This window comes from Nerophis ophidion, linkage group LG09 (genome assembly GCF_033978795.1).
Source record: "Nerophis ophidion isolate RoL-2023_Sa linkage group LG09, RoL_Noph_v1.0, whole genome shotgun sequence".
In the NCBI taxonomy this organism is placed as follows: Eukaryota; Metazoa; Chordata; class Actinopteri; order Syngnathiformes; family Syngnathidae; genus Nerophis; species Nerophis ophidion.
In genome coordinates, this window is record NC_084619.1 from 47,709,618 (window position 1) to 47,730,565 (window position 20,948).

Here is a 20,948-nt window from a genome sequence, read left to right on the forward strand (position 1 = left end):
TGCGCACACCTCCCCTGAGCACTTATTTCGGCTGGGTCCAATTTTTGCTTGACACCGGGCTTTGGGGCAGCTACTTTAGTATCAGGCGTCTTTGTAGTCTTTTAAAACACAGTCGTAGCGATGTTTTTTTCCCCTTCTCGCGGAATGTTTGCACAGAAAATGTCTACCTCTGAAACAGTGAAAAAGTCCAACACGATCAACACCATGTTTGTTTATCATGAGTTAAGGGGCCGTCAATGACCTCCTATGACAGGGGTCGGGAACCTTTTTGGCCGAGAGAGCCATGAAAGCCAAATATTTTAAAATGTATTTCAGTGAGAGGCATATAATATTTTTTAACACAATTAAGTAAGACCAACATTTTTAGAGAATAATAAGTCTCTTATTCTTTTTAATAACGTTGTTATTGGGGCGGTACATCTCAGATGGTAGAGTGGCCGTGGCAGCGACATGAGAGTTCCAGGTTCAATCCCCACTTCCGCCATCCTAGTCACTGCCGTTGTGTCCTTGGGCAAGACACTTTACCCACCTGCTCCAAGTGCCACCCACACTGGTTTAAATGTAACTTAGATATTGGGTTTCACAATGTAAAGAGCTTTGAGTCACAAGAGAAAAAGCGCTATATAAATATAAATCACTTCACAATATAATTCACTTATTCTAAAGCTAACCAATAATAAATATAATACTTCTCACCATTAATGCGACTTCTTGAACAGGTGCGATAGAAAATGGATGGTTGGATTAAAATGCATGAGAATGTCTTATCTTTTGAACGTTATTTTTAACACTGTGATTATCAGCGGAATTATTCATTACTTATTATGTTAAGCAATGCCAGCTAAGATTTATCTGAGAGCCAGATGCAGTCATCAAAAGAGCCACATCTGGCTCTAGAGCCATAGGTTCCCTACCCCTGTCCTATGAGGTAGAAGCGCTTGATTTGTTCACCCTAATCAACCTACAGCCCAGTACAGGTAATCTTGCCTCATTGGAGCGTTTCAAAAAAAAATCTGTCATCGAAGCTGTTTTTTTAATTAGATTTATCGTTAAAAATAGAATTTGGTTGATTGTAACATTACAATTGTTGCAGTGTGTTGTTACACTTGTATCGGCTGAATAATTATGTCTTATATTAATTGTGCTTTCCTACTAAAAACAATAAAAGTAATGTTGTCTTTCCTCAGTGTGTCGACATATTCCTTCACCACGTTCACATACCTGCAGTCATGAGCCATATAATGCTTCAAAGATTGTAGCTTCACTAAAGATGTTGTTTTTTAAGCATATTCTACATATTTTTGGTCTAAGTTGAGTTTTAAATTCTTTCTTACATTGAGTCAAACTTATATTTCATATGTATTACAGTACAGTATTTGTCTTATCTTTTATTATTATGATGTAGTGATCACAATGGATATTCACCAAGCGAGACTTTGGTTTCCAGATTAACAGGAATTTCTGATGTCACGGCGATTAGGCTATTGTTTACTTTTACGCTAATGGGAGAGTCACTTCATTTTCGACTCCAGCCTCACTAATAAATGCATTTCCACATTGGTGGGCCTGACATGAGAGATATCGCATGACAAAGTGGAAACAAACGGCATTACTCAACAGGACACACTGGCACGTCACTTTATGATAACAACACTGCTAATGTCAGCGCAATACTAAGTAAAGAAGCACGCTGTTGATATATATTTTAAAAATCACTACTTACATGTACACAAGGCATGCGAGGCTGCTGTTTCAATGAGTATTTTGTTCGATGCAAATATTGGAAATATTTGCATTTGTGCGCGTGGATGCACTGTAGCGTTGGGTAGTAGACATCGATAGGTAACAAATATCGACAGAACACCGGCACACAAAGATGACGGCGCAATGTTGGGGACTATCTTTGCTGTGACGGTCAAGTTGACCAAGTTTTTACAGAACTTACAACGTGGTTTAGCACATGGAACTTCAGTTCATACTTGGAGGAATTATACAATAATTAAGGATGTGATTAATTATTTCCACAAAGTGCCCATGTTGTAATGGCCAGGGGACAGCCCATGGCAATGACACTTAGCGGATCATTCGGGCTTCTGGTGGTACTGTAATTTACAGTAGAATTCAATTCAATTCAAAACACTTTATTTGTCCCCAGAAGACAATTAAAGGGGAACATTATCACAATTTCAATAGGGTTAAAAACAATAAAAAATCAGTTCCCAGTGGCTTGTTTTATTTTTCGAAGTTTTTTTCAAAGTTTACACCTCCTGGAATATCCCTAAAAAAAGCTTTAAAGTTCTTGATTTTTGCTATTTGCGATGCGACTGCTGCGATGAGGTGGCGACTTGTCCAGGGTATACCCCGCCTTCCGCCCGATTGTAGCTGAGATGGGCGCCGGCACCCCCCGCGACCCCAAAGGGAATAAGCGGTAGAAAATGGATGGATGGATGGCGATGCGACTGTTCATTTCCCTGTGACGTCATACAGTGCTGCCAATACAAACAACATGGCGGTTACCACAGCAAGATATAGAGACATTAGCTCGCATTCAGACTCGGATTTCAGCGGCTTAAGCGATTCAACAGATTACGTATGTATTGAAACAGATGGTCGGTGTATGGAGGCAGATAGCGAAAACGAAATTGAAGAAGAAACTGAAGCTATTGAGCGAATAGCTATTGACGCTATTCGGCCATAGCGTGGGTGTACCTAATGAAGTTGCCCATAGCATGGTTGCCTTATTAGCATCGCCGGTAAAATGTGCGGACCAAACGATCAGGACTTTTGCATCTTGTGACACTGGAGCAACTTAAATCTGTCGATTGGTAAGTGTTTGTTTTGCATTAAATGTGGGTATCTAGTTTCAAATGTACATACAGCTAGCGTAAATAGCATGTTAGCATCGATTAGCGTAGCATGTTAGCATAGATTAGCTGGCAGTCATGCTGCGAACAAATATGTCTGATTAGCACATAAGTCAACAACATCAACAAAACTCACCTTTGTGATTTTGTTGACTTAATCGTTGCAAATGCATCTGCAGGTTATCAATACATCTCTGTGCCATGTCTGCCTAAGCATCGCCAGTAAAATGTGCAGACACTCTGGCACATTCAATGGGGGTCTGGCGGCAAATTTCTTGCCAGTGGTGCAACTTGAATCCCTCCCTGTTAGTGTTGTTACACCCTCCGACAACACATCGACGAGGCATGATGTCTCCAAGGTTCCAAAAAATAGTCGAAAAAATGGAAAATAACAGAGCTGAGACCCGATGTTTGTAATGTGAAAATGAAAATGGTGGGTGTATTATCTCGGTGAAGTCACCTTCTGACGTCATCGCTACAAGACCGATAAACAGAAAGGCGTTTAATTCGCCAAAATTCACCCATTTAGAGTTCGGAAATCGGTTAAAAAAATACATGGTCTTTTTTCTGCACCATCCAGGTATATATTGACGCTTGCATAGGTTTGGTGATAATGTTCCCCTTTAAGAAGCACACAGGGCAGTAAAAGACACACTCACGGGTACTATATTGGGTGAAATGAGTGTAAAAATGACTATATGGGTGTTATTTCATGTTTAAAAGGCTCTATTTATGATAAAAAATTATTTAAAAGCTTGTAAACAAGTTTTAAACGTTATAACTTAAAATATTTGATGTATTTAAAAAAGGTAACATTTGATATGTGATTGTATTGCTGGAACACTTGTGTATTGAGTTTCAATCCATAAACAAGTGTTTTAAAAATGTATATTTATACTGTATATCAGGGGCCTCAAACTCAATTTACCTGGGGACCACTGGATGCAGAGTCTGGGTGAGGCTGGGCCGCAAGAAAATATTTCTAAAAAAATAAATTTTTAAATGTCTTTATTTTTTATCTTCAACACAAAAAAAAATAAAAATATAAATGAACAAAATGAGAATTGTGCACCGCAACTTTGTCTGTGCAAATAAGACACATTGGGGTGCCGCTGTGCTCAACAAAGAAATATTGCATCTCCCACTTTTCCTGGAATTGTCTTCGCTAATCACTAACATTTCTTTTCACTGCAGGCTTTGAAAAAGACATGTTAGGGGTTGTGGAATATATTTGTATTTATCCGACGCACGGAAAATAATGGTATTTCCACAATGTGTGTCATTCTGCTTTTCCTCCCTACAGCAACGCGGCGGGCGATGGATAATAGTGATCGCAAAAAAGTGACGGCTCCCGGAGTGTTATCCGGCGTCATATAAAAATACATGTAGTGTTCATCGTGTGAGGCAATGCAAATTAAACAATAAAAAAAACAAATAAAAGTTTGAATTGGTCCAGGTTATCGGGGGCTGTTATTACTGACGGACAGGTGTCGCGGTGTGACAGCAGCCAGGCACTTAAGAAAGCCCTCGTCAACATGGCAACGTTTCTGTCGGTTTTTGCCGCTTTTCCACTAACACAGGTGTAGGCAACCCATAACGTTGAAAGAGCCATTTTGGACCCAAATAACAAAAATTGTCTCTGTTTATGGGTTCGGGGGGGGTTACAGTTACGGTAGCACAATTAGCCACGAACGGGCTAACATCACGACTAATGTGTTACACGTCCGATTCGCCCAGCGACTCTTTGCCGGAGTATCGGCGTTGTTCCTCGGTCCTTCGGCAGAGTGCTTCGGAAGCTACCGGGCCACTCCTCTCCCGGCCCAGACTGCTTACAGCGGCGCCGGGGGAGGGAGGGAGCGAGAGTGAGAGAGAGAGAGAGAGCGAGAGCAAGCAGGCAAGGGAGGGAGGAAAGAAGAGCGCGTGTGGTTTTAGTGGAAAAGCGGCAAAATGTTTCTCTGCTTGCATCACGCAAGTGACATCAATGTTTGGCCCTCGAGAGCCATATATCACACCGTGATTGGTAGATTCCTTCAGCTCCGCACACAACGCTGTCAGTGCCATTCATATAAAACTTGTGGGCCGCACTAACATTAAACTTTCATATTAAGGTGGGGGCCCCAAAATAACGTCTCGCGGGCCGCAATTGGCCGGCAGGTCGCATGTCTGAGACCCCTGCTGTATATACTTGATGGAGGCTTTTAAATGTTTTTAGAGCACTTTATAGGCGGAAAAGGGTGACTCTCATTGGTTTCATTGTTAGCTGACTTTTGCTAGCGTGCATTTACCTGTCAAAATACATAAAAAAGGAAAATAAATGTGTTCTTGTCTGACACAATGATTGCGAATGATAGGCAAAATTTCAAAAAACTGCAGTTACCCTTTAATGCTGAGAAAGATACAGTACTTACTGATGTGAAGGCCAAGAGTTCTTCTTGTGTCAGCTTGTGGACAGGGTTGTTCTTCTGAAAATCAGTGCTGTACAACACAATTTACACTCAAGACAAGTATTCGTTCAAAAAGGGTAGTCGTAGGCATGTGATCAACATGAATTTGAGGTATATAATTTAAATATTTTAATCATACACATAGTCAGAGGGACTCATTCGTCAATGTGAGAATTTCTTTAAAACATTTTTAGCCCAAAAATAGAATATTTTTGGGCTAAAATGCAGAAAAAAGTCATACCCAAAGTAAAAGTGAGGCTGTCATTTAACTATTTGGGGTATAACGTGGTAATAGACTCTTTCCAAAGCTATTAAGCTAAAATTATGTACCCAACAATCAGAATGGGTCCAAGTATTACTGGCATTAAGCAACAGGAGTTTCAATACATTGAGAATAAATATTTTTTTATGTTTGGCTGTATTTCTTTCTGAAAAACTTGCCTTCAAAATACCAACTTTGGTGGTACGGACTTGAAAACACAATTGGGACATAGATTTTTGAAGATCTTTGATGTCTTGAAACCCTTACCTATTTCCATTTAAAACTTAAAATTGAAATGACAAATTACTAAAATAAATCTAACGTCGTCACTAATTTTATACAAACAAAAAGTCCATGTCTTAATGAAACTATCTTGTTTTTAAAGGGGAACTACAGTTTTTTATTTTGCCTATCGTTCACAATCATAAGGAGGGACAAGAACACATATGTCCTTTTTTAAAGGATTTTAAAGATGATGAAAAATGCTTGGAAGATGCTGCTAATAGGAGTCATTGTTGTAGCCTTCAAAACCCCCCACCAACATTTTATATACACAATGCAAGTTTTTATATATATATATATATATATATATATATATATATATATATATATATATATATATATATATATATATATATATATATATGTATGTATGTATGTATATATATATATACATATACATACATACATACATACATATATATATATATATATATATACATACATATATATAGTAACAGTATTAGTATGGGGAACACATATTCACGATTAATTAGTTGCTTATTAACATGCAAATTAGTCACGTATTGGCTATTAATTAGTCATTATTAAGTATTTATCGATGCCTTATTCTGCATGGCCTTATTATACAACCAGTAAGCCCTTAACTAAAAGTCTTTCCTCAATAACCTCAAAATTATTGTTTATTTGTAACCCTAACCCTTATATGTCCCCCTAGTGTCCAAATAACTCTAAATTAAAGCTTAGTTACTTTAATAAGCAACTAATTAATGGTGAATATGCTACCCATACTTAAGTGTTACTGTCATGATCCGCGGCTCGGATCATGTCATATTCTGGTTTTCTGCTTTGTTATGACATCCTGTTTAGTATTTGACGTCCTTAGTTCCTGGTCGCACTTCCTGTTTTGTTTCTGTTGCCATAGTAACGCATTTGTGTCACCTGCCTTCTGTCTTTCTCGCGCACCTGCCTTTTGATTATCCCCTCTATTTAAGCCTGCTCCTTTTGTTCACTCATCCTCGCAGTCTAATTTGTATTACATGCAACAGGTGACGTCGTTATCTCCGCTTGTGGTAAATACCTTTTGAACTCGTTAGCTTCCACGCTATTCCTTCCTTTGTTTATTTCCCTAGCTCACATGCTAGCGTCTTTGGTTCTTTCTAGCTCACATGCTAGTTCTGTTGGTTTTGTTGTTAGTGCCTTTGTGCAAGTGTTTTTGTTCTTAGTCTGTTTTTTTAGTTATAAATAAATCATCATTCTTGCCTTTACGCTGTGTCCATTCTCCGACTGCATCCACGAGAGAACGCAACCACACCACGATGCCACAAAACTAAACGATGCCACTAAACGTCACAGTTACCATATATATATATATATAATGAAGTAACAGACACATTTATAACATTATGTAATATGTACAATATTTACCATTTTAAACACATTTTCAATGTGCATTTATTTCCGATTTCATAGTAGCGCACTTCCAACTTCGGACAACAAATGTTAAGTTAAGTTACCGGTAAGTTAAATTACCAATGATTGTCACACACACACTGGTGTGGTGACATTTGTCCTCTGCATTTGACCCATCCCCTTGTTCACCAACTGGGAGGTGAGGGGAGCAGTGAGCAGCAGTGTGTTTCTACTTCCAGAAAACAAATGCATGTGTTTTTTAATCATGGCATTCTTGGTAACAGACAACCTCTTTTTGAAGCTGAATATACAGAGGATGAGCTGCTGCTTATAAAAGAGAGCACAAAGAGAAAGTGTAGCATAAGAGCAGATGGAAGCTGAGAGAGTGAGGTTGGCGTGACTTTAACCCTGAAAATGTGGAACTTGGAGCGTAGCTATGCCAACAGAAATGGAGCACTAACCCAAAATCATCTGGAAACGTGCCTGGGCAGCTGGACCAGACAAACAATTGAGTGACTCAATAAGATATTGATCATGACACATGCATCCCATCATGCCTGTTATGAAAACTACATACACTGTCGAGCGAGCTGTGTACAAACAAAATATGAAATGTGGGCTAGTACTTTACAGATACTTTAATATGATTGTTCATGTTTTTCAGTCAATACAGATTGGTGTCCTATCATATTGTGTTTTGCATTATAAACTCAAACACTAATGGGATGTTGACGTAGAAGCTATCTTATTATCTAAATCAAGGCTAATACCGTAGCACGCCAATGTTTTAGTGCGCAAGAAAAACAGTCCCTCTGTGTTTGCTCTTACAAAAACAATGTTGCTACAGCCTTGTGATTATACAGGTTATGGAACATAAATGAAGTATCGTTGGCGGTTATTGAATGCATTTTTAAAGGCCTACTGTAACCCACTACTACCGACCATGCAGTCTGATAGTTTATATAGCAATGAAATATTAACATTGCAACACATGCCAATACGGCCGGTTTAGTTTACTAAATTACAATTTTAAATTTCCCACGGAGTTTCTTTTTGAAAACGTTGCAGAATGATGACGCGTGTTTGTGACGTTATTGGTTGAGCGTATATTTTAGCCCAGCACCACTTATGGCTAAAAGTCGTCTCTTTTCATCGCATAATTACACAGTATTTTGGACATCTGTGTTGCTGAATCTTTTGTAATTTGTTCAATTAATAATGGAGACTATAAAGAAGAATGCTTTTGGTGGAAAGTGGTGGATTGCAGCTGCCTTTAGCAACCGAAACACAGCCGGTGTTTCTTTGTTTGTTGTGAAGCTTTAGCGAACATGTTTCTCTACCACGTGTCAACCAGCAAGTTTTTGGATGAGAAAATTGTGATATTAAGTCCTCCTTCAGCAGCTGTCATCTTGGCTCCTCCATTGGCTTCTCTCAGAGACACTGGCGGTCACCACAGCCCTCCCACTTTCAGGTATGACTTTAAAATCTCACTAAAACACTATTAACACAATAAGCAGATAAGGGATTTTCCATAATTATCCTAGTAAATGTGTCTAATAACATCTGAATCGCTCCCACTACACTCGCCTTTTTCTTTTTTTTTTCTAGTGCTTCACTCTAACTCTCCTCATCCACGAATCTTTCATCCTCGCTCAAATTAATGGGGAAATCGTCGCTTTCTCAGTCCAAATCGCTCTTGCTGCTGCTGGTGGCTATGATTATAAACAATGTGAGGATGTGAGGAGCCCTACAACCCAAGACGTCACGTGCACACCGTCTGCTACTTCCGGTACAGGCCAGGCTTTTTTATTAACAACCAAAAGTTGCAAACTTTATCGTCGATGTTCTCTACTAAATCCTTTCAGCAAAAATATAGCAATATTGCGAAATGATCAAGTATGACTCATAGAATGGACCTGCTATCCCCGTTTAAATAAGAAAATCTCATTTCAGTAGGCCTTAAAGTGACTTATAGGCCGAATGGATGGCTCCCATTAGCTATATTGCTAGCCACCCACAATGAGACATATTTTACAAGTTAGAATGCAAAAAAGTTTTAAACATTTTGTCTTCTTGTCTATTATAAGTATTGTGAACGATAACCACAAATACAAAAAAGTATAGTTCCCCTTTAAAACACTTGTTATTATTAGGTGCAAAACAAAGGCAGAAAAAACTTTGAAAGGTACAACGTTGATGCACATTTGTCCACGTGATCTTTGTTTACTTTATGAATGACTTTCATTGGCTATTCCATGAGTCAATCATCATGACGATTGTCTTTAATTGGTTGGAGCTTTGTACATTACAAGCGGGGCTGGTACATTTTGGCGCACGAAAGCTATGGTCTATTTTCCCACGGAAAACTGTTCTATAGGTTTGAGTCTGGTGTCAATTTAATAGTTTGTAGTTCGGAGTATTTTTGGTAGTCACGTGTGGCTAGTTTGTTCATGCTATCAGACCTTACCATTAACAAAATGGTGAATAAATGTATTTTTGACATTCTGGATAAAAACCTTTTTCACTGGATAATATTTACAGATTTTTCAATGTTATAAGAACCTTATATGAGACTTGTATTAGCTGTTCAAAATATTTCAAAGATGAGTTTCATTCATGTTCTCTTTTTGGACTAGTCTAACATTTGTGTTTAGGAAGCCTGAAGCTGTAATTGTATGCTGAAACATTATGTATCAGTCAAATCTCAGCAAAATAAGATGTTCAATACATGTCTTGTAAATAGGGGGAATTGTTAAATCCCAACCGCCGGCCAATGCAAACAGGTTAACTTGTCTGTGATCGTTAGCACCTGTACCCAACTCATCATTGTGTCAGCTGCTTTTAACGTCCTATTCTTCTTACTGTGTGAGGCAATGCGTCTTGTTTGTGCACACAAACTAAGTACTGTAGTTGGTAGGGAAAAAAAATGGAATTGGAGCAAAATTAAGAATGGTTTGCCAGCAAGTGGGTCAGTTGTAGTGACTTTCAGAAGGGGGGTGCAGACTGGCAAGAGTTATTGGAGCAAGACTGTCAAACAATACATTCCGTTACATAGAGCTGGGCCATATGGCTAAATTTATATCAATAATGATATATGTTTTTATATCGACTGATATCGATGGATATTTTAATGACTTATTGAAGCCTGCCAATAAATACAGTAAAACAATTTCCATCCTTCCAAGGGAGCTATTTATCAGTGGAGACCCAGGGTGTCTGGTAGCCAGGTAGGATGAGCGCGGCTAAGGTAATAAAACAATTAAAGTCAATTTGAAGGTAGTTGCAGATTTTAGACACTGGACGGCAGTAGTGCATAAGCTATTAAACACTACAAAGTAGTTTGGGAAGCTGCTCATTAAACGGACACATTGGAAGTGTCAGATATTGCTGCACTTTCTGCATTAAAACCAACAAAACTAAAGACAAGGTTTTGTTACTGAGTGGATATATCAATATATTACAGTTTCTCGTCTCACTCCATGCAGAAACCACAGCGAGACAGAAAGACGCCACAACCAAACTAGTGTGTCTCTCCCACTGCTCAGTGAATACTGTTAACTGATTGGCTGTTGGCCTGTCCCTCACATTGCTCAGTAACACTTCCTGTTTCCTCGGTTACCAAAGCATGAGTGATTTAATGAAACAATTTTTCTCCATAATTTCTGGTTTCTTCAGACCAAAATTATTTGCAAAGTTACAAAAGACTTGAAGTTAGTTTTATTTGCAGACGACACAACTGCTTTCTGTTCAGGAGAGAACAAACAGAAGATAATACAAATAATAACGGAAGAAATGAATAAATTAAAAAAATGGTTTGATAAAAACAGGCTATCCTTGAATCTCAGTAAAACTAAAATAATGCTATTTGGTAACAGTAGAAAAGAGCATCAGACACGAATACAAATACATGGAATAGATATCGAAAGGGTAAAAGAAACCAGATTTTTGGGAGTATTAATAGATGATAAAATGAATTGGAAATCTCATATACAAAACATACAACATAAGGTGGCAAAAAATATTTCAATAATGAATAAAGCAAAATACGTCCTGGGCCAAAAATCACTTTATATTCTCTACTGCTCGCTAGTGTTACCATATCTAATATGGGGAAACAACTACAAATGTGCGCTACATTCGTTAACTGTGTTACAAAAAAGATCGATTAGAATAATACACAATGTTGGATATAGAGAACATACAAACCCTTTATTTATTGAGTCAAACATATTAAAGCTCGATGACTTGATAAAATTGCAAACAGCTAAATTGATGTACAAAGTAAATTATAACCTACTACCAAAGAATGTACAACAATTCTTCTCAACTAAAGAGGAGAAATATAACCTTAGAGGAAAATCTAACTTAAAACATTTGTATGCCCGTACAACACTTACAACTTTTAGCATATCAGTATGTGGAATTAAATTATGGAATGGATTAAGTAAAGTTAAACATTGTACTGATATGACCCAGTTTAAGAGGATGTTTAAATTAATAGTGCTTACAAAGTACAAATAAGAAGTATTATGAGAAACACTTTCAAATTTATTGAAATAAGATATTCTTCATCTTAGTATGTTAATAATGACTGAAATAATTAAGTACATGTTAGAAAACTGCTGTGTTACTCACTCACAGATGTCATTTTGCTATTTTGCTGTAAAGAAGGTCAGTGAATGAATGTATATATTTGTGGGCGCTCTGAAGTGGAAAAGGGGTATGATTAAATAAGCTTTGCTTCTTACTCCGTGATCACGTACGACCGCCAGACACTTCTGGATGTGGACACATCGGGCCGTTTTGGACTGATAGACGCGTGCGTGCTAAACATGCTAACTAGCATGGGAATACGTCGGCGGCTACATCCAGCGGCCTGTGAAGCAGGGGAGTCTAGTAGCAGCGGGGGCCGTCTACGGAGCAGACGCCAGCGGTGTGATCGGAAACGCGGATGTCGAGCGGGGCTAAAAACAAAGCAGAAGGCTAATCACCACAGAACACCACTTTCCTCCATCCCCAAGACGGATTTAGATGGAAAATGCGAGACTACTGGTCTGGGTAAGGAGTCAGTTAAATTAGAACAAGTTTTTTCTGCTTTGAGTGTTTCAGAGTTGGACATGTGTTTTACTGAGGTGGCTAACTATGATGCGTGCAGTTTATCAAAGCAACAAACAAACAATCGGAAAATCCCCGTTACTGAGGTGGCTAACTATGATGCGTGCAGTTTATCAAAGCAACAAACAAACAATCGGAAAATCCCCGTTACTGAGGTGGCTAACCATGATGCGTGCAGTTTATCAAAGCAACAATCAAACAATCGGAAAATTCCTGTCGTATCAATTCCTAGATATGGTCGTAATTATACTGAATGCACTGGGCATAATAAACACAACATTATTAATATTGCTACTACGGATAATTTGATCAAAAATTCCCTGAAACAGCCCACTACCTATAATATAGGTTTTTTAAACATAAGATCATTGTCTCCCAAAACGTTATTAGTTAATGATATTATCAGAGACAACAATCTTAACGTCATCGGTCTCAGCGAAACCTGGCTTAAACCAAACAACTTTTTTGCGCTAAATGAGGCTTGTCCTCCTAACTTTACACATGCGCATATTGCCCGTCCGCTTAAAAGGGGTGGGGGGGTCGCACTAATATACAACGAAAACTTTAACCTTAGTCCTAACATAAATAATAAATATAAATCGTTTGAGGTGCTTACTATGAGGTCTGTCACACCGCTGCCTCTACACCTGGCTGTTATCTACCGCCCCCCAGGGCCCTATTCGGACTTTATCAATGAATTCTCAGAGTTTGTTGCTGATCTAGTGACACACGCCGATAATATAATCATAATGGGGGACTTTAATATCCATATGAATACCCCATCGGACCCACCGTGCGTAGCGCTCCAGACTGTAATTGATAGCTGTGGTCTCACACAAATAATAAATGAACCCACGCATCGCAACGGTAATACGATAGACCTAGTGCTTGTCAGGGGCATCACCGTTTCCAAAGTTACGATACTCCCGTATACTAAAGTATTGTCCGATCATTACCTTATAAAATTCGAGGTTCAGACGCATGTTCGTCAAACTAATAATAATAATAACTGCTATAGCAGCCGCAACATTAATACTGCCACAACGACAACTTTTGCTGACCTACTGCCCTCGGTAATGGCACCATTCCCAAAGTATGTGGGCTCTATTGATAACCTCACTAACAACTTTAACGCTGCCCTGCGCGAAACCATTGATAACATAGCACCGCTAAAGTTAAAAAAGGCTCCAAAAAAGCGCACCCCGTGGTTAACAGAAGAAACTAGAGCTCAGAAATTATTATGTAGAAAGCTGGAACGCAAATGGCGCACGACTAAACTTGAGGTGCACCATCAAGCATGGAGTGATGGTTTAATAACTTATAAACGCATGCTTACCTTAGCTAAAGCTAAATATTACTCAGATCTCATCCACCGTAATAAAAACGATCCTAAATTTTTGTTTAGTACGGTAGCATCGCTAACCCAACAAGGGACCCCTTCCAGTAGCTCAACCCACTCAGCTGATGACTTTATGCAATTCTTTAGTAAGAAAATTGAAGTCATTAGAAAGGAGATTAAAGACAATGCGTCCCAGCTACAACGGGGTTCTATTAACACTGACACGATTGTATATACGGCGGATACTGCCCTCCAAAATAGTTTCTCTCGTTTTGAGGAAATAACATTAGAGGAATTGTTACAACGTGTAAATGGAATAAAACAGACAACATGTTTACTTGACCCTCTTCCTGGGAAACTGATCAAGGAGCTCTTTGTATTATTAGGTCCATCAGTGCTAAATATTATAAACTTATCACTCTCCTCGGGCACTGTTCCCCTAGCATTCAAAAAAGCGGTTATTCATCCTCTTCTTAAAAGACCTAACCTCGATCCTGACCTCATGGTAAACTACCGACCGGTGTCTCACCTTCCCTTTATTTCAAAAATCCTCGAAAAAATTGTTGCGGAGCAGTTAAATGAACACTTAGCGTCGAACAATCTATGTGAAACCTTTCAATCCGGTTTCAGGGCAAATCACTCCACGGAGACAGCCCTCGCAAAAATGACTAATGATCTATTGCTAACGATGGATTCTGATGCGTCATCTATGTTGCTGCTCCTCGATCTTAGCGCTGCTTTCGATACCGTCGATCATAATATTTTATTAGAACGTATCAAAACACGAATTGGTATGTCAGACTTAGCCCTGTTTTGGTTTAACTCTTATCTTACTGATAGGATGCAGTGTGTCTCCCATAACAATGTGACCTCGGACTACGTTAAGGTAACGTGTGGAGTTCCCCAGGGTTCGGTCCTTGGCCCTGCACTCTTCAGCATCTACATGCTGCCGCTAGGTGACATCATACGCAAATACGGTATTAGCTTTCACTGTTATGCTGATGACACCCAACTCTACATGCCCCTAAAGCTGACCAACACGCCGGATTGTAGTCAGTTGGAGGCGTGTCTTAATGAAATTAAACAATGGATGTCCGCTAACTTTTTGCAACTCAACGCCAAAAAAACGGAAATGCTGATTATCGGTCCTGCTAGACACCGAACTCTATTTAATAATACAACTCTAACATTTGACAACCAAACAATTAAACAAGGCGACACGGTAAAGAATCTGGGTATTATCTTCGACCCAACTCTATCCCTTGAGGCACACATTAAAAGCGTTACTAAAACGGCCTTCTTTCATCTCCGTAATATCGCTAAAATTCGCTCCATTCTGTCCACTAAAGATGCTGAGATCATTATCCATGCGTTTGTTACGTCTCGCCTCGACTACTGTAACGTATTATTTTCGGGTCTCCCCATGTCTAGCATTAAAAGATTACAGTTGGTACAAAATGCGGCTGCTAGACTTTTGACAAGAACAAGAAAGTTTGATCACATTACGCCTGTACTGGCTCACCTGCACTGGCTTCCTGTGCACTTAAGATGTGACTTTAAGGTTTTACTACTTACGTATAAAATACTACACGGTCTAGCTCCATCCTATCTTGCCGATTGTATTGTACCATATGTCCCGGCAAGAAATCTGCGTTCAAAGGACTCCGGCTTGTTAGTGATTCCCAAAGCCCAAAAAAAGTCTGCGGGCTATAGAGCGTTTTCCGTTCGGGCTCCAGTACTCTGGAATGCCCTCCCGGTAACAGTTCGAGATGCCACCTCAGTAGAAGCATTTAAGTCTCACCTTAAAACTCATTTGTATACTCTAGCCTTTAAATAGACTCCCTTTTTAGACCAGTTGATCTGCCGTTTCTTTTCTTTTTCTTCTATGTCCCACTCTCCCTTGTGGAGGGGGTCCGGTCCGATCCGGTGGCCATGTACTGCTTGCCTGTGTATCGGCTGGGGACATCTCTGCGATGCTGATCCGCCTCCGCTTGGGATGGTTTCCTGCTGGCTCCGCTGTGAACGGGACTCTCGCTGCTGTGTTGGATCCGCTTTGGACTGGACTCTCGCGACTGTGTTGGATCCATTGTGGATTGAACTTTCACAGTATCATGTTAGACCCGCTCGACATCCATTGCTTTCCTCCTCTCTAAGGTTCTCATAGTCATCATTGTCACCGACATCCCACTGGGTCATTATTGTCACCGATGTCCCACTGGGTGTGAGTTTTCCTTGCCCTTATGTGGGCCTACCGAGGATGTCGTGGTGGTTTGTGCAGCCCTTTGAGACACTAGTGATTTAGGGCTATATAAGTAAACATTGATTGATTGATTGATTCCTACTCCTTTCCGGACATGATGTATTTTGTATTGCAAAATGATGAAATTAACTGATGTATAATGTTGTATGTATGTCATGTTCAAAATAAACTAAGAAAATAAAATAAAAAAATATAAATCTATAATGAATAGTTTATCAAACGCATTTTATATTGAAATAGATGATATGTCTATCGCAATATATAATGATATTGTTTTATCAGCTCAACCCTAATGTTACATATACAGAATGTTTCTATATATTACCATTTCATCCAAAGTTCAGTTTATGTGCACAAAAGACTCGAGTTGTTTGCCCTTCAGAGGGTGGTTTTGGGCGTTTACATGTGCTAGTTAGAACCAGCTGTCTCAAATGTATACATGACAAGAGAATGGACTTGCCAAATTCTCCTTGAAAATAGCAAAACTCTGATTTTACAACAGATATGTTCTCAAATGTGTTGAATGAGGCCTAATATTTTTAGTTGAAGGCGGTGTGTCCGTGTTTACACTTGTAACCGCCTTGATGCTCATCAATCATCTCCAAGCAATCCCAGAAGCTGCTTTACTGACCTTCACTTTATTTTTTTCATCCCCTTACAACAGTAAATATCATCACTGACGAACAGGGACACATTGATTTTGTACTTTAATGGATGCCATGTACTTCTGAATGTATTCCCACTGTTCACCAATAGAAGTGACACAATTGAGACACTTGTTAACAGCATACTCATTAGCATACATGAAACTGTCTAAATATCATTGGCCTTTTATCATATGATCAAATAGAAATGAGATGATAATGTTAAATTTGCAATGAACAATATGTGCTGAATTCAGACCAGCAAAAGCATGAAAACAGGATTAAACTAGGAATGTGCGAAGGTAAACGTAGTCTTAATTAAAAAAACAACAACAAAGGTTTAAAGTGGGGAAACAATGGTTGTTTATTAAGTAATAGTCATGTATTTACCGAGTTATACCGATAATAAACCCAAATTATACTGGTAATGAACTCAAGTATACAGGTAATAGCAACCCCAGACTGCTGTGTTTACAGTATCTTAAAGACGACATAAGGCATTTTTTTTCGCAGGTATTTTAATAACATGTCTGATACGCATCGGTCAAATTTAACCCTCTTTAATTTGTCCCTTTTTCACATATAATTGGTGGGCAGGTGTTCCAGAGACCCAAATATATAAATTTGTCAACACAAGAAATTGTAAAGTCAAATTTCTAATAACACCACTGATTTAAATTAAATCATGAAAATAGTAGAGGTGTTCCGATCCGTGATATTAGATATCGTTTTAACAGTATAGGATTATATGGTCTTGCATTTAAAATGTGTGATATAATCTCCAAATCAAGCAGTCCTGCATCGTGTTTACTTGTACAAAGATCTAAATGTCCTCCAATAAGCACACAAGGTTGGTAATTTTTTTTTGTATTTCAGTAATTTACAAAAGGTAAAAATATAGGCTACTCAGAGCTTGCAGCTACACAACTGCTAAGCACCCAATAGCACACAAGCTAGACAAACAATACATGTCTTTCATTGAACAATATTAAAATCTAACACAACAAATTTGTCAATATAAACAAGTATCAAATGATTATAGTTGCATATTACTTACACCTACAAAGTCTCCAAGGCAGAAGCATATTTAAAAATATCTAGTAACAAACGTGTCCGCATCATTTCACTTACTGAGTCATGACCTTAACTTAATTACATATTCTTGCACTAGATGTTGCCAAAAACAATTACCATTCAATAAAAACCTAAGCACAGCATAAGTCAATTCCAGACGTTAATAATTTGGTTAGTGTTTTTCATAGCTACCATTGTCCTGCGACTAATTTCACTTGAGCAAATATTTTCTAAAATTCCACACTACAAAGGAATGATTATCATTCCTGCTGATTTCCTATCAGATAAAAATTGGTATCGGACAATACTTATGGTTCTCTTTTAAAAGTGAAAGAATTGTACCAAAGCTCCCCTAACATTTGTATTTCTTAGATTGTAGTATTTTTGATTATTTTGCACAACCGGTGTTTATTAGTGAAATGTATCGGGACAACCCTAGTATACAGCGTGGTTGAAAATACATCTGTTACCCACCAAATAATATTCACATCCATGCTTCTCCAAGGAGACACTGACACATGTGGGACATTATGATGGATGTAGTCAACACTAATACGACATCTCCAAATCGTAAATCAGCAAATGCAGGCTGACTGTTAAGTTTGAAGGTCAACTGATGGAAGTGTTGAAGGTGTGCTAATATTCAGTGTACAGGACTTACCACACAGCTAGGATCAAAGCTTGCTCCTCTGCACCGAGGTCCGGTAGCTCGTACTGGTCTGGTTCTGCTAAATTTAGCTTGTCTAACACGGTGTCATCGCCAAGACTGCAGTCCTGTGAGTACCAAATGTTGAATTAGACATGTATGAACATCAGCATTAAGATATCATATTTCAAACTAAGGCTGCTTAACCTGATATTCAGTTTGAAACTACATGTCCTTTGTTCTACCAACAGCATCATAACTAATGCAGGCAGTTTTTGTATTTATTTTGCTGGATCATATATTGATATTTGCATTTGTTAGGAATGAAGAAAAAATATGTATACAGTAAGAAGCAAAAAAAGAACAATCAACCATGGATGACAAAGGAAATGAAAACTAGTTATCACAAGAAAAATACATTTTATACAGCTAAGAGCTACAGAGGCATAAGTTAAGCATTCTATTATTAGACAGGGACAAAAACAACCAGGGAGCAACATGGGGATAGCATCATTAAAATGAAGCTAACAATTACCCTCAATATTTCTCAGAATCACACTTAAAAAATGACAATAATACAAAGAAGTGGAAAGCGCAAGTATTGGATTGCAGATAAAAATATCCAGATCCCGTGTCAGTCAGTGGATGATTTCAATGACACTACAGACAGAAATCCCAACTCCATTTTCCCTGACGGATGTGACAAAAGAAGAAATAATCGCCTGGAGACACACACCAGTTTACACACTAAAACCCTGTAGCCCTATTTCCATAATTTGTTGGATATAGTGGCGATTCACACCCTTTATCTGAAGAATCAAAAATATTGAAATTCAATGATTTTGTCATTTGCAAACAGCTAAAATTATGCACAAAGCAAATAACCTGCTACCCAAGAATGTACAACAATTCTTCTCAACTAAAAAGGAGAAATATAACCTCAGAAAAGAATGTGCCGTAACTTAAAACATTTTTATGTACGTACAAGCTTTAGTTTATCAACATGTGAAATTCAATTACAGAATGGATTAATTAAACATTGTTCTAACATGATCCAGTTCAAGTAACTGTTCAAATTCAAAGTGTTTAAAAATGTAAGAATCCTGATAAAAATATAAAATCTAATCAAAACAATAATCGGCCAGCAAATACAATACAATACAATACATAAAACGGGAGAGCCGATGGTTGTTTATGTCGGCAGGTTTTGTTATATCGCAACAGCAGTATAACTACTGTCTAGTTGCACAGCATTAAAATATATAAATCTGTCCAAAAGCTGTTGACATAATCACTTAAATGTGTCTTTAATTATGATTTAAATCAAATACATAAATGTGTTGATTAATATGTGATTAATTTCATGAACGTGTAGGTACATTTAATGATCTACAAACCATGTATCCATACGAGTTGGGAAATTGGGTTAGATGTAAATATAAACGAAATACAATGATTTGCAAATCCTTTTCAACCCATATCCAATTGAATGCACTACAAAGACAAGATATTTTATGTTCAAACTCATAAACTTTATTTTTTTTTGCAAATAATAATTAACTTAGAATTTCAAGACTGCAACACGTGCAAAAGTAGTTGGGAAAGGGAATGTTCACCACTGTGTTACATCACCTTTTCTTTTAACAACACTCAATAAACGTTTGGGAACTGAGGAAACTGATTAATTGATACTTTTATTAGTAGATTGCACAGTTTAGTACATATTCCGTACAATTGACCACAAAATGGTAACACCAGAATAAGTTTTTCAACTTGTTTAAGTCAGGTCCACGTTAATCAATTCATGGTACAAATATATACTATCAGCATAATACAGTAATCATACAGGTTGATCATCATAGTATATACATTGAATTATTTACATTATTTACAATTCGGGGGGGTGGGATGAGGAGATTTTGTTAATATCAGTACTTCAGTCATCAACAATTGAATCAACAGAGAAATGGACATTGAAACAGTGTAGGTCTTACTTGGTAGGGTATGTACAGCGAGCAGAGAACAGAGTGAGTTCAGATAGCATAAGAGCAAGTAAATACATTAGAAGTACATTTGATTATTTACATTAGGTTATTTATAATCTGGGGAGATGGGATGTGAATGGAGGAGGGTATTAGTAAGGGGTTGAAGTTGCCTGGAGGTGTTGTTTTAGAGCGGTTTTGAAGGAATATAGAGATGCACTTACTTTTACACCTTTTGGGAGTGCATTCCACATTGATGTGGCATAGAAAGAGAATGAGTTAAGACCTTTGTTAGATCGGAATCTGGGTTTAACGTGGTTTGTGGAGCTCCTCCTGGTGTTGTGGTTATGGCGGTCACATGTACTTCGGTATCAGGGAGGTGTAGCGGATTTTATAGACTAGGCTCGGTGCAAGTTGTTTTACTCTGTCCTCCACCCTGAGCCAGCCCACTTCAGAGAAGTGGGTTGGAGTGAGGTGTGATCTGGGGTGGAAGTCTAAAAGTAACCGGACTAGTTTATTCTGGGATGTTTGGAGTCTAGATTTGAGGGTTTTGGGGGTGCTGGGGTACCAGGAGGTGCAAGCGTAGTCGAAAAAGGGTTGAATGAGAGTTCCCGCTAGAATCTTCAAGGTGCTTTTGTTGACCAGAGAGGAGATTCTGTAGAGGA

General features: G+C 38.3%; 1 protein-coding gene across 1 annotated transcript in view; it reads right to left on the minus strand.

Moving 5' to 3' along the window:
- The window catches only part of ttc27 (tetratricopeptide repeat domain 27), a 143,640-nt gene that overhangs the window by 54,279 nt on the left and 68,413 nt on the right, over positions 1-20,948 (minus strand). The window contains exons 8-9 of the mRNA XM_061911092.1: positions 18,317-18,429; positions 5,273-5,339 (exon numbers count right to left, since the gene is read on the minus strand). Coding sequence (XP_061767076.1) covers positions 5,273-5,339; positions 18,317-18,429 — 180 coding nt within the window. The remainder of the gene's footprint in view (positions 1-5,272; positions 5,340-18,316; positions 18,430-20,948) is intronic.